Source organism: Trichosurus vulpecula, chromosome 1 (genome assembly GCF_011100635.1).
Source record: "Trichosurus vulpecula isolate mTriVul1 chromosome 1, mTriVul1.pri, whole genome shotgun sequence".
NCBI lineage: Eukaryota > Metazoa > Chordata > Mammalia > Diprotodontia > Phalangeridae > Trichosurus > Trichosurus vulpecula.
This window is the reverse complement of record NC_050573.1, coordinates 94355675-94370121: the sequence shown is the minus strand read 5'-3', so window position 1 is coordinate 94370121 and position 14447 is coordinate 94355675. Positions and strand designations below refer to the sequence as shown.

Sequence of the window (14447 nt, the reverse complement as noted above, 5' to 3'; positions counted from 1 at the left end):
AGAAGAAGAAGAAGAAGAAGAAGAAGAAGAAGAAGAAGAAGAAGAAGAAGAAGAAGAAGAAGAAGAAGAAGAAGAAGAAGAAAAGGAGGAAGAGGAAGAAGAAGAGAAGGAGGAAGAGGAAGAGGAGGGGGGGAGAGAGGAGGGGAAAGGAAGAGAGGGGAGGAGAGGGGAAAGAGTAGGTGGGAGGGAATAGAATTTTGGATAAAAATGATGTATGACTATAAATAAATGAGGTTGACTTTCCCCAGTGGTCCCTGACTGGCTTTGATGGTCTTTTTATAAATAGAGATCCAGAAATGCTTTGAAAAATGGCAGCATTATTGGAACACACTCATTTAGATAGCTATCTTCTGGGTGACCACTTGTTGGGGATCATCAAATCACAGAATACAGTAATTCTGAAAGGGGATTCTTGCTCAGGTAGGCAGTAGACTATATGACCTCTGAGGTTGTTTCTAACTCTGAGATTCTAAAGAGAATTTTTGAATCTGATTCAATGGTGGTTTTTGTTTAAGAAAGAAATAAAGAAAATGTGTGTATGTGTGTGTGTGTGTGTGTGTGTGTGTGTATGCACGCATGCGTTCACACCCACTCACCCACCAATAATACTGATATTGCTAGCCCAAATAGGAAATCTAATGTTTGAAGGTGGGAGTGGACTGTGTTCTTCAGTCAGAGACATTAGCAATTTTACCCCCAGTAAATAGGTTATTCTGAAGCCTCTCTGGAAAGCTATTTAGGCTGTGCTTTGTCCTGACCAGTCCCAGAAGCCTTCAGTAGACTTCTTTTCCTGGCATTTCTCTCCACTCCCAGTGGCTGAACACCAAGTCTTTCTACTCTTCCTCCGTTCATCTGAAGATTCCCATTTGTTCTGCTCCCCATTGGGAGGCTGCCTGTTTGCAGTGCCCATAAATACATCTTGAGATGACAGACAGACCCATTACTCCCTCTGCCTGAGGTAATGTGCAATCACTCCAATTACCCCCTTCTGGTTTCCTCTTCTGCTATGGAACAATGTGTCTGCTTCTTGGGGCTGTGTGAGATAAAGCTGATACCCTGGTGGAAAGAGGAACTGAATCTTCCCCTTCTTCCAGCAGCAGCCTATGGAGGTACTGTGGAGATACATACAGGTGAATGGGACCTAGTCTATTCCTTGTGAAGTAGGGAACCAAAAACTATGGTTGCAGCTGGCTTGGATTTGCCAAGTTATTTATTTCTTCTTTTATTTGGCATTTGACAGGTACTTACTGGGTTACCTGGTTGGCCAGGGTCTCCAGGAGGGCCGGGTGATCCATTTTTACCCTGTAGGGGAAAAAATATAGGTAAGAATGCAACCACTCTGTTCTACCACAGTGACACTCCCATCCAGTTTTCTTCCTTTTTTCTTATAAGGAGTAGAAGGAGCATTTAGTAGTTATATTATCCTATTGGAATTAATGTTTAGTTTTATTTTATTGCTTATGTGCAGATCCTTTAGGCTATAAACCACTATATTATCCTATTGAAATTAATGGATATGTTTTATTTCCTAAGTGTAATATCCTTTATGCCCCTCAAGAGCTGGGATTATCTTTTGCCTTTCTTTGCATCACCAACACTTAACACAGTGTCTAGCACATGTCATTACAGTAGTCTTTCAGTTGTGTCTGACTCTTTGTGACCCCATTTGAGGTTTTCTTTGCAGAGATACTGGGGTGGTTTGCCATTTTCTTCTCCAGGTCATTTTTACAAATGAGGAAACTAAGGCAAACAGGCTTAAGTGACTTGCCCGGGTTACACTGCTTGGAAATGTCAGAAGCCTGGATTTGAACTCAGAAAAATGGGCCTTCCTGTCTCCAGGCCTGGCACTCTCTCTACTGAGCTACTTAACTACCCCATATGTGCTGTCTGGCACACAGTGGGTACTTAATAAATGTTTATTGACTGCCTGATAAACTGTAGAACTTATTTCCTTTCATATCAAATGGGGGTTAAAGGTTTGCTAAAAGTCAAGGGACATAAGGACCTAAAACCATTGGGAACTCCTGGCATAGTGGGTAAAGCACTGGCCTCAGAACCAAGATGATTAGGTTCCACTCCTAGTCCTGACACATACCACTTAGCTGCATGATCCTGGGCAAGTCTCTTACCCTCTTAGTGGCTCAGGTAACTTTTCAAGATTATAAGCTATAGAACAGTTACAGATTTGCCCTGGAAGGAAGTTTCTTCCTTGAACTTTTCTACATTGATGAAATCACAGGCCTGGACCTCCCTTTACACCTAAATAAAATAAAACCAACCCAAGCCCACCATTTCTTCTGTATCTTCCAGGGCTTTTAGAATGTGACTTGGATTGTGTTCTCTTAGAAGCCCCTTGCCACTCAAGAACCTTGTAAGCAGGGCCATCCCTAGGCTCTGGTTACTTTTTGTTACACTTTGGACAGTTCAGATGTGCTAAGATCTGGGGCAGGGTGGGGAACTAGGTCCTCAAGTATGAACCTTCAATTTAATCCACACTTCACAGAACAAATCCCTTTAATGAAAGGATTTGTTCTGTAAAATTTAGACTCAGTCAAAAGGCTGCACCCAAGGACCTAGAAGGACATATGTGGTCTCCAGGCCACAGGTTTCCCACCCCTGATTAGGGATACTGACCTATGGAAGAAGCCAATGGGAGAAAGGGAAGTGGCTCCACCTTCCTCTAGCCAAGGGAGCTAACATTTATACACATACGTATACATTAGTTCCTAAGCCTTCTACCAACAAGTAAGCATATTTGTAGGGCTACTTTCTTGTACATGCCGCCCTCAGGCTACCCTTTGATATTTGTCCTTTCCAAGCAGTTGCTGACATTCATCTTAACTTGATTTCCCATGAATGACGACAATGATGGAAAAGAGAAGGTAGAATGCATTACATATGGAGAGAACATATGGTGCCATAGTAAAGAGACAGACAAGAATTCAGGGGACTTGGGTGCAAGCCTCAGCTTTGTACTTTTTAGTGCCAAATCAAGTGACCTTGGTTAAGTTACTTTCATGGGGGGAGAAGGGGGGGACTTGGTTTCTCCATCTGTAAAATGGAGATAATTATATTCATATTGCCTACATCAAAAAGAGTTTTGCGAGGTAAGCTCTCTAGACAGACAAAACCTTTTGATTGGTCAGTCTCTCACATCTATCTGCTTTAAGATGATCCTGCTGAAAAACTGAAATAGCTGCCGAAAGGAAAAAGACAACTCACCGGTATTCCCCTAAGTCCCCGAGCACCTGGGGGCCCTGGGGGCCCAGTGTCACCCTAGAAAAAGAAAATAAGTCATCCAATTATTAATGCAAAGATAATCTCAGGAAGGGATGAGGGTGTATATAAGAGTGACATGGGTACGACAGCCTAAAGTGTCCTTGAAAGAAAACATTGACCTCTAAGTCCAGTGTGGGGGGAAAAAAGGAGCGGATTCTAATGAGGAACAGGAAGAAGGCCTAAAGAGAAACCCAAATTATCAAATGCAAATGCTAAAATGTTTAACGAGCAACAACAACAAAACTGATGACAGAGATTAATAGGTAAATAAAAAGATCATAAGATTTTAGAGGACCGTGGGGATAACCCGACTGAATCTTCTTCTTTTACAGATGAGGAAAATGAGTCCTGGATGAAAACCCAGTGACTTGCCTATGGTCCCAAAGGCGCTAAATTTCAAAGCCAGGTCTTCTAATGTGAAATCCAGTGCTCCTTCTACTACAGCATCGTTCAAGAGATATTTAGTGTTGGAGAGCTCACTACCTTAGAAGACAGTCATGCATACTGTTGGACAGTTTGGATTGCTGGAAAGTGTTAGGTTTTCTTTTTTGTTTGTTTTATATTGAGCTAAAATTTATTTCCCTCCACACCAATGTAGCATAGATGATTTCCAAGATTTCCACCAACTCTAAGACTCTACTGATCGCATGTCATTGGTTTATATTTGGTTTGGCTGATGCTTCAAAGAGCACCAGATTTGGAATCAGAGGTCAAGGATCATTGCATGTAAGCTCCATGATTCTACAAAAATCACTTAGCCTCTTAAGGCCTCAGTTTCCCTGTCTGTGAAATGACCAGATTATATTATATAATGTTTAAAGTCTATTCCGACTCTAATCGTAGAAGATTTTAAAAGCAGAGCAGATTTATCTTTCTGTTCTGACCAAAAGATATACTGTACAGGCAAGCTGGTAAAATGGATAAGGCATTGGACATGGAGTTGGAAGGTCCTTGGTTTGAATCCCATCTCAGTCACTTACTAGCTTTCTGACTCCAGGAATGTTGCTGAATCTCTCTGTCTCAGTTTCTTTATCCATAAATTGAGAAGAGTTAGACTCAATGACCTCTAAAGTCCTTTCTACACCTAAATCTATAATGCCTAGAACTTATTTTTATCCTTTTTTTTTTTAAATTCTTGTTTCATTATAACCTGACTCTTTAGTCTCAGAGTGCCCCTTCCTTCCTCCCCTGAGACAATGGTAGTAGAAAGAGAACTTAACCAGAAGTTTGGAAACCTGCTTAGTATTCTGAGTTATACAACCACTTATCTGTATGACTTTGGGTTAGTCAATTAAAGTCTCTGGGTCTAATTTTCCTCATTATAAAATGGGTACATTAATATCTTTCTCACAGGACTATTGTGAGGAAGTGCTGTAAAAAAGTTTCCAGCATGACCCTAGGAACAAGCAGCCTCATTCTCAAGGTTGATCATAGTTAAATTTACCTAAAGGATTTAATCCAAAATTCTCATTTGGCTTTGATGATTCTTCACATCCTGATCTCTTTCTACCTTTCTAACCTTCTTACACTGTGCTCTTATCCATTTGTTCCAAGATCCAGTGACACTAGCCTTCTTGTTGTCCCCCTCAGAAGACATTCCATCTCCCAACTCCATGCATTTGTACTGGTTGTCCCTCATGCCTGGAATGTTTTCTCCCTCCTCACCTCTGCACCTTAGCTTCTCTGGCTTTCTTTAGGACTCATCCCAGATCCCACCTTTTGCAAACAGCTTTTCCTGACACCCTCCCATGTACTCAACAGCTATTGCCTTCTGTCTGTGATTATCCCTCATTTTCACAGTAAATATCTTGTATGTGCAATTTTTTTGCATGCTGTTATAGACATTAAAATGTTAGCTCCTTAGGGCAGGAATCATGTTTTTGTCTTTCTCTACATCCCTGATTGCTTAGCATTGTGCCTGGGAGTCATTCAGTCCAGAGCTTCTTAAACTTTTTCCACTGGAGATCCACAGTTTAAGAAGAGCTGCAGTCAACAGACATTTATTAACCACCTACTATGTCTCAGGCATTGTGCTAAGCACTGGGAACACAAAGAAAAGGGAAAGACTGTTCCTGCCCTCAAGGAGTTTACAGTCTAATGGGGAAAACCACATGTTAACAACTAAGTGCAAACAAGTTATGCACAATATAGTCTGGAAACAATCAACAGAGGGAAGGGATTAATATTAATGGGGATCAGAAAAGACTTCTTGAGGGTAGGGTTTTAGCTTGAACTTAGAGGAAGCCAAAGAATTCAGCACGTTGTAGGCAATTAATAAATGTTTGGTGACTGTTAAATATAGAGAGGTTCCTGGACACTTGATTATTTAACCATGAAAAACTGTAAACCAAAGGGAAAAATTAACAGTACATGTGCAGTTATAATACAGGACTAGACAGGGATGAGAATACGGAAGTAACTCACTGGAAAGGCTAAAATCTTTCAATATTCAATATATAAAATAATCTAGGTGCTCATCCTTCCATGTAGATGCCTTCCTCAATGTGAATGCCTAATCCAGGAAATAATTCCCCGGCTTTTCAGGCAGATGCTTTATCTTCATCACAGAGGATATAAAGAGTGGCTTGGACCATCAGCAGTTTCAAACTGCGTCCAATACTCCGTGACATGGATTCTGAGAACCTATAATGGTTTATGCTCAAGCGCAATCTTTGTACCCTTGGCTGCTGGATCTGGGGTAATCATGTGCAATCCTGAAATGAAATTTCTTTCCCCCACCCTACCTCCAATAGATTGGCAGTGCACTTACATCTTTCCCTGGTGACCCTTCTCTGCCCGCAGGACCCGGTGCTCCTGGCTCTCCCTGTAAGAAAAGAAAACAAGAAGATCTTAATTAAAACAAGAGATGGGGGGAAATACCTGTCTCTGTGGAAGGTGTTCTTGTGGAGTTACCTGGGAAAAGAAATTGAGGGGTATAGGTGAAGACTATGCCCTTGATAGCCCTAGATATTTTTGAGTATATGTGTATGTGTACTATGCTTTCTTACATGATATAATTATGACAGAAGATCCCCAAGGCAGATGTCGAAGCTCTATCCCAGCCAACACCCAGATGGCATTTTTGTCTATTGCTAACGCTTTACTGGATGGCATCTCTGAGTTGACAATCAGTGGGCCCCTTCACTCTCTACTGCCAGACCAATCAGAACTTTGCCTCAGCATGAGATCTGCTTTATTCTCCTTGCTGAACCCAGGACAGAAGTTCGATTTTTCAAAAGGATAACATCAGTACTTAGAGAGAAAAAAAGTCTATCTTCTTATCATGGCCCTGCTCTCCAACAGTCTCCAACCTAACAGAAACTTGGACCCTACCCTTGGGTATCTCATCTCTGACAGCTCAAAATCTATGATACTAATGATTCTATCACCATGAAGAAGGCACTTAATGTCTCTCAGGATCATTTTCTGTACCACAATCAACTAGAAATTGTCATCCTCCCAATAGCTGCCTCACAGCATTGCTGTGACTTTTAACTACTATAGACATGGCACAATAGAAAAAAAAATATGGGGGGGGGGGGCAGAATTCAAATCATGGCTCTGTCATTTACTACCTGTGTGATGTTGGGCATGTCCCCTCACCTCTCTGAGTGTAGTTTGCTAAATGGGACACTTGGACTATATGGCTTCCAGCTGGAAGTTGCCTTTTCCTTCTTAAATTTCTCATGGCTGTTTTCTTCTTCTGGACCTCTTCTCTGCACTTAGTATACTCTCTCATATTATAATTATTTGAAGAAATGACTTATCTTCCTAGAAGACTGCTAGCAATTTGAGGGTAGGGTTCTTTGTATCCCCTGAACCAAACACCAGATGTTGGGCATAGTAGGTGCTCAATAAAATGCCTGTTGTAAGAGGCTTTTCACAGTACCCTCACATCCACCTCTAGTTCCTTCTCTCTGAGACTGCTTCTCATTTATGCTGTTATCTAGTGTGTATGCATGTGATTCTTTGTATGCTGTTTTCTCCTTTAGAATGTGAGCTCCTTAAGGGCAGAGATCATAATTTTTTTACTTTCTTTGTATACCTCTATACTTAGCACAATACTTGGTAAATAGTAAAGCCTAAAAAACATCTTGTAAACTGACTTTTGAATTGAAATCATGAGTCATAAGGTAATAGCTCACAGGGTTGTTGTGAGAAACAAATGAGATAATATTCGTAAAGTGCTTATCACAAGCTGTGATATATGATTGTGGTGGAATATTATTGTGATTTAGAAATGACAAGAAGGATGATTTCAGAAAATCTGGAAAGACTTATATGATCTGATACAAAATGAAACAGAACCAGGAGAACATTGCACACAGTAACAGCAATATTGTATGATGCAGAACTGGGAATGACTTAGCCTCAGCAATACAATGATTCAAGATAATCCCAAAGGACTCATGATGAAGCATGCTATCTGCTTCCAGGGAAAGAATTGATTCTGTCTGAATACAGATTAAAGCCTGCTATTTCTCCTTCTCTTCCTTCCTTCCTTCCTTCCTCCCTCCCTCCCTCCCTTCCTTCCTTCCTTCCTTCCTTCCTTCCTTCCTTCCTTTCTTTCTTTCTTTCTTTCTTTCTTTCTTTCTTTCTTTCTTTCTTTCTTTCCTTCTTCCTTCCTTCCTTCCTTCTTTCTTTCTCTTTCTTTATTTTTCTTTCTTCCTTCCTTTCTCTCTCTCTCTCTATCTCTCCCTCTCTCCTTCCTTCCTTCCTTCCTTCCTTTCTCTCTCTCATTTTATTTGAATCTTCTTGTGAAAAATGACTAATATGGAAATGTTTTACAGGATTGAACATGTATAAGCTATATCAGATTGCTTACTGTCTCAGGGAAGGGGGAGGGGAGGGAGGGACAGAATTTGTAACTCAAAACTTTTTTAAAATGTCAAAAATTGTTTTAACATGGAATTCAGAAACAATGAAATATTATTAAAAAATCAAGTGTTTAGCACATGCCAGGCACATAGTAGGTACTATATAAATGCTTAATCATTTCCTTTTCTCCCTCCCTCTTTGCAGATTCCACCCATTGCTCCCAGCTTTGCCCTTTGAGATAAAATGGAATGAACTGAATCCTTCTACCACCTGACAAGACTTATTTTCGGGGGTAGCCATTGGGCCTTTCCCAGTTTTTCCTTGTCTAGGCTAAACTTCCCTAGTTCCTTTGGTCGATCTTCATATGATTCTCTGGATGCAAAAGATCTCTCCCTTTTAAAATCTTTTGTTATCAATTTCTTTTTTTTTCTTTTGGAGTTTTATTAATGTGCTTTGGTTTTACATTACAAACATTTACATATTATTAGGGCTGCTGGGTGACTAGTGTGTGGGTGACTACTGCAGGGTGACTACACGCTGACTACTGTGCTGGACCTGGAATTAGGAAGAACTGAATTAAAATCTAGCCTCAGACACTTACTAGCTTTGTGACCCTGGGAAAGTCACTTAACTTCTATTTGCTTTAGTTTCTTCAACTGTAAAATGGGGATATTAATAGCACCTATCCCAGGGCTGTTATGAGGATCAAATGAGATATTTGCCAAGTGCTTAATAGTACTCGGCACATAGTAGGTGCTACAAAAATGTTATTATTATAGTTGCTTTTGATATTATTCTGAAATCACATGCAATATTCCATATATATGAATATATCTCTATCTATCTATCTGTATAGATAGATAGCACCTCTAAGCCTCTCTATTTTACAATTCATTTTTAATTTTCTATTTCTATTTTCTTATCTCTCACCCCAATGGGCAAAAAAAGAATTCCTTGTAACAAATATACATGGTCAAGCAAAACAAACTCCCTCATTGACTATAAAAAAATATACAAAAACATTCTGCACGTTAAATCCTTCCCTTCACCTTTATCAGGAAGTGAGTAGTATGCTTCATTATTGATCTTTTGGATTCATGGATGGTCAGTGTATTGATCATAATTATTGCAGCTTTCAAAATTGTTTGTCTTTATAGAGTTGTTATTATTGTATATAGCATTCTCCTGGTTCTGCACATTCCAGTAATCATTTTTTTTAAAGTCTTCAAAATTGTTCATTTTTGTAATATTGATGTTCTAGTGTTAATTGTTCTTCTGGTTCTGCTCATTTCCATATCTATGTGAAATCATTTATTTCCTCATTTCTTATAGCACAATAGTATTCCATCACATTTATATAACAACTTATTCAGTCATTTCTTAATTGATGGGCATTTCTGTTATCACAAAAAATCTATAATTGTTTTTGCACATACAGGATTTTCTTCTACTTCTTTTATCTCTTTTGGGTATAGGCCTAGCAGTAGTATCACTGAGACAAAGAGTACAAATCGTTTAGTTCATATGTCTGGGTATGTGTATAATTTCAAATTGCTTTCCAGAATATGTGTCTCCAATCACAGGTCCACCAACAGTGTATCAATATGGCTTTTTTTATAGCACCTCTAACATTCATCATTTCCTTTTATTGAGATCATTGCCAAGATGACAGGTGGGAGGTAGACTTGGGCCAGAATGGCTTCACTCTGCCTTTTTTAATTAATAGTAATTTGGAACAAAGTGTTTTCTTTTTTGTTTTTTATTTCGTTTATTTTTCTTTCCATATGGCTATAGATAGCCTGAATTTTTTTCCTTAAGAACTGCCAGTTCAAATCCTTAGGCCATTTGTCAATTGTGGAACAGTTCTCATTCTTTTAAATTGAAATCAGTTCTTTATATATCTTGGAAATAAAACCTTTATCAGAGAAACATGCTACAAAGATTTCCCCCCAGTTAATTTCTTTTACTTGGTAATCTTAACTTTGTTTTATTTGTATAAAGACATTTTAATTTTTTGTAATCAATTATGAAATAACCAAATTTAGTCTTATCTTCTGTGCACCTCTATGTGCTTTTCTCCCATTCCATTGATCTTATAGGTATTTTTTCTATGTTTCTCTAAGCTATTCATGATGTGACCTTTTTCTATCTCAATTGCTTGTTTATTTGGAGCTCATCATGATTTAAGGTGTGGAGTGTTCCCCTAAATCTAATTTTTATCCATACTGGTGTTCAATTTTGCTAACATTTTTTTGTTGAATAGTGAGTCCTTATTCCATAGCTGGGATTTGGGGATTTATCAAATATCAGAACTAATATTAATTTCTATGGATCTTTCCTTTGCATTTATGGGATTATATTTATATGTAAATGTATCTGATCGTGTAGGCTCTTGAGGACAAGGATTATGCTGCTTCTCATTGCTTTATCCCAGCCTGGGATCAATCTATCTTCCCCAGAGCTACCAAAATGAATATCCTAAAGCTTTGGTTTTATTGTGTGACTGCTCTGCTTAGTAAACTACCGTAGTTCCCTATTTCTTGTAAGATCAGATACTAACTACTTTGTTTGTCGTTTAAATCTTTTGTAAGCCTAGACTTTCATCCCTCTCCAGACTTCTTCCACATTACTCTCTTCCAAGAATTCTGTGAGCTGACTCACAGAATGGCCTAGTTACTGCTTCATACCCATGATACTCCCTCCATTACACTGTCTTTTTATCTTTGCACCAACTTTGCTCCATGCCTCCCTTCAAGTCTTGGAATCCCATGGTACCCTTCAAGATTCAGTTCATGTACCAGCTTCTCCATGGAGGCTTTTTTTATCCTTCCCCCACAGCCCAGCTATGAGTGCACTCCATCCCCAAGCTATCTTATATTCATTTTGTGTCCGTTCTACATATGAGGTATTTCAAGCTTTAAAAATTTAAAAACTGCTCTTTGAGACAGTCTATATACTCCTAGAGGCACATGTTATCATATGATTACATGCTCCTTGATGACAGGAACTGTTTTGCTTTGGTTATAGCATCCCCACAGTTCCTGGTATATAGGTAAGTACTTAATAAATTCTTGTTGAATATATGTAGTTGGTGCTTAATTTATAGCATACATTAAGCTTGAAATTCATAGTGATAGTAATGTCATTAACTGAAATAATGTGGTACTTCTCAATGAGTGGTTTTCCAATCAATAAATCAGTCTTTATTGAGCATATACTGAATGCCCATTCCTGGGCCATGCCTGTGTGGTAGTTACTTGATGTCATTGATAAAGACCATAGTCAACAAAGTCTCTATTTGTCTGGATTTATTCTTATATCAAACTCTGTCTTCTAGAACAAGACATCTAGAAGAACCAAGCTGAGAAGATATGGTATCTTATGAAAACAATTATATTGGAAAGCCCATTGTCACTTTCTTGGATGATAAGATATTTAATTGACAAGAGGAACTAGGATTGATTTTAAACAGTCTGAGGTGATTGGGTTTAGTTCTGCCTGGAGTTAAAAATACTGAGTTTGAGGACTTGACAAGAGCCTGCCCATTCCTAATTTTTAATATGAAGTGATTGACTTACCCTAGGGCCAGGTGGACCAGAGTCTCCTGTGTGTCCCTTGAATCCCTAGAAGAAAAAGAATTAACTTTTTCAGAAAAAATTTCCTTGAGAGGGAGAAATTCTTATAGTACATATGTGGGCAACATGGTATAACATGGCCATTTACATCCTTACTCTTATCCTTGGCAGAGCCCAGTTTTATTAGACATTCCAAACCAGTCCACCATACTGTCTCTTCCTATACTAGCTTGGTCCTTTTCCCTTCTCCTGGTAGCTGGTGATAGAACCTCTCAAGATAAAGGATCAGCCTTTTAGAACAAAGGCATCATGGGGCAGTACACAACCCTACCCTATCTCTTTATAGTCATGCTGGAGGTCAGTTGCCTCTGCAAGAGTGAGCAGAGGCACACGCACACGTACACGTGCACACACACACGCACACACACACGCACGCACACACACCCCTTATAAAACTTTTCTGGCCTAGGAGAACATAGGACAAGCATCTGGACAGTCGAAGTAGCCCAATCAACCTCCACTTTGCTCTTAGACTCTTCTACTAGATCCAAGATTCTAAGAGTAGAATGTGAAAGATTTTTCTATAAAGAAAGCTGACTTGAAAAGAAATGAGTGACAATGATTAGATCTCATCTAATTTGCTTAGCTGGATGTAAAATAAAATAAGGATTTCAAGGGAAGTGGTTGGAGAACATGACCCCTAAAATGCCTTCCAACTCTAGGTCTATCCTAGGATCTCTCTGCTTTCATTCCTTCAATAGCTCCTTGGCCACTAGATAATAATCATAATGATAACGACAACACAATCGTAATAGCTAATGTTTATGGAGGGGCAGCTGTGTGGTGCAGTGGGTAGAGTGCCAGCTCTAAATTTAGGAAGATTCATCTTCCTGAGTGCAAATCTGGCCTCAGACACTTACTAGCTGTGTGACCCTAGGTGAGTCATTTAACCCAGTTTGCCTCAGTTTCCTCATCTACAAAATGAGCTGGAGAAGGAAATGGCAAAACTACTCCAGTGTAATTGCCAAGGAAACCCCAAATGGGGTCATGAAGAGCGGAACACAACTGAAACAACTGAACAACAAGAAGACATATTTATATAGCTAGGTGGTATAAGCGATAGAGTACCAGGCCTGGAGTTAGGAAGCCCTGAATTCAAATCTGGCCTCAGACACTTACTAGTTCTGTGACCCTGGGCAAGTCACTTAACCTCGATTTACCTCAGTTTCCTCAACTGAAAAATGGTAATGATAATAGTACCAGTTTGTTGCAAGAATCAATAATTGTAAGACATTTAGCACAGTGCTTGACATATAATAGGTGCTTTTATAAATGTTAGATATCATCATCATCATCATTATCTCATTTGGTCCTTACAATAATCCCTGTGATGTAGGTACAACTATTATCCCTGCTTTACAAATGAAGACACTCAGGTTCATAGGAGTTAAATTATTTTCCCATGGTCATGTAGCTAGTAAGTGTCTAAGACAGGATTTGAACTCAGGTTTTCCTGACTCAAAGTTCAATGCTCTAGCCATTGCATCACCTAGATGTTTAACTAGTGTTATGCCCTTGGGCAAATCCATTTACTTCTTTGGGCTGCAGTTTTCTTACCTTTTGAGTGAAGAAATTGGGCTACATATCTTTGATATCTATCGCACACCTAAATTTCAAAGATTATATGACCTTGACTCTATGATGCTATGAGCTCTGGCCCTGACAAATTACTTATTACAAACATTTTCTGTCTCTGAGTGCCAGTTCTCATTCCAGAAATCTTGGCTGTAACCCTGAAGCTATGGAATTACATGTGCCGATGGGAACCATTCATTCTAGTATGCATAAATAGACATAGCTATTACTAAGATAAATGAGATGTTGTGTTATACATGTGCTTAGGAGGAAGGATAGAATTCTCTGCATCTTCCCCTCTGCTCACATCAACTACATGGTATTCCTCAAAATATTTATCTATGCCTAATTTCCAACCTGCCATTCAGAGGATAAGGCTTAGTTTGTCATTAAATGCCAGCGTCTACCAATGTTACCCAACTTGTCAAATAAGATTTATCACAGACAAACTATTTTGGTAACTTACAGGTGGTCCTCTGGCACCATCTTGTCCTGGAAGGCCTGGTTCTCCTGAAGGACCCTGAAGAGACAGGGGAAAGAAAGAAGAGAGAAAGGAATTCATACCATAGAATTTATAAACCCTTTGCTTCCATGACAACTGGGATGAACCATCCTCATCAATGACAGCATCACCACACATCCTTGCGTACTGAAATTCTTCTCTTCTTTGTAGGCCCAGCAGAGGTTCCACCTCCTTCTGGAAACCTTCTCTTATCATTCAAGTCAGAAATGATCTTTCCCTCTATTAATTCCTTTATGTTTAACCTCCCCAATAACACTTAATCATAGTCTAACTTGTATTACAGTTGTCTAGATTCTATGTTGAATCTCCCATCTCATTAGATTGGAGGCCTCTTGAGGGTCTCAAATGACTTTCATTTTTACATTGCAGCTGCCTGGTACAGAGTTCTCTACATAGTAGGTACTTAACACATGGGTTTTGATCAAAATGAAGATCTTTCCTCTATTACCGTCCCATATTTACCAAATACAAACACAAAATAACTAGTGATAATGAGCTCTTGTCCCTTGTTCACATTCCATGTTCTCCTTCCTCCATTCCTTTGCTTACCTTGTTACTAATCTGTAATGATCTCTATTTCTATTATCCATCTTTCAATTTCTGATTCAAAATGTGCT

General features: G+C 39.1%; 1 protein-coding gene across 1 annotated transcript in view; it reads right to left on the bottom strand.

Moving 5' to 3' along the window:
- The window catches only part of COL22A1 (collagen type XXII alpha 1 chain), a 570107-nt gene that overhangs the window by 26235 nt on the left and 529425 nt on the right, over nucleotides 1-14447 (bottom strand). The window contains exons 51-55 of the mRNA XM_036741444.1: nucleotides 13774-13827; nucleotides 11676-11720; nucleotides 6050-6103; nucleotides 3223-3276; nucleotides 1249-1302 (exon numbers count right to left, since the gene is read on the bottom strand). Of these exons, the coding sequence (XP_036597339.1) occupies nucleotides 1249-1302; nucleotides 3223-3276; nucleotides 6050-6103; nucleotides 11676-11720; nucleotides 13774-13827 (261 nt within the window). The remainder of the gene's footprint in view (nucleotides 1-1248; nucleotides 1303-3222; nucleotides 3277-6049; nucleotides 6104-11675; nucleotides 11721-13773; nucleotides 13828-14447) is intronic.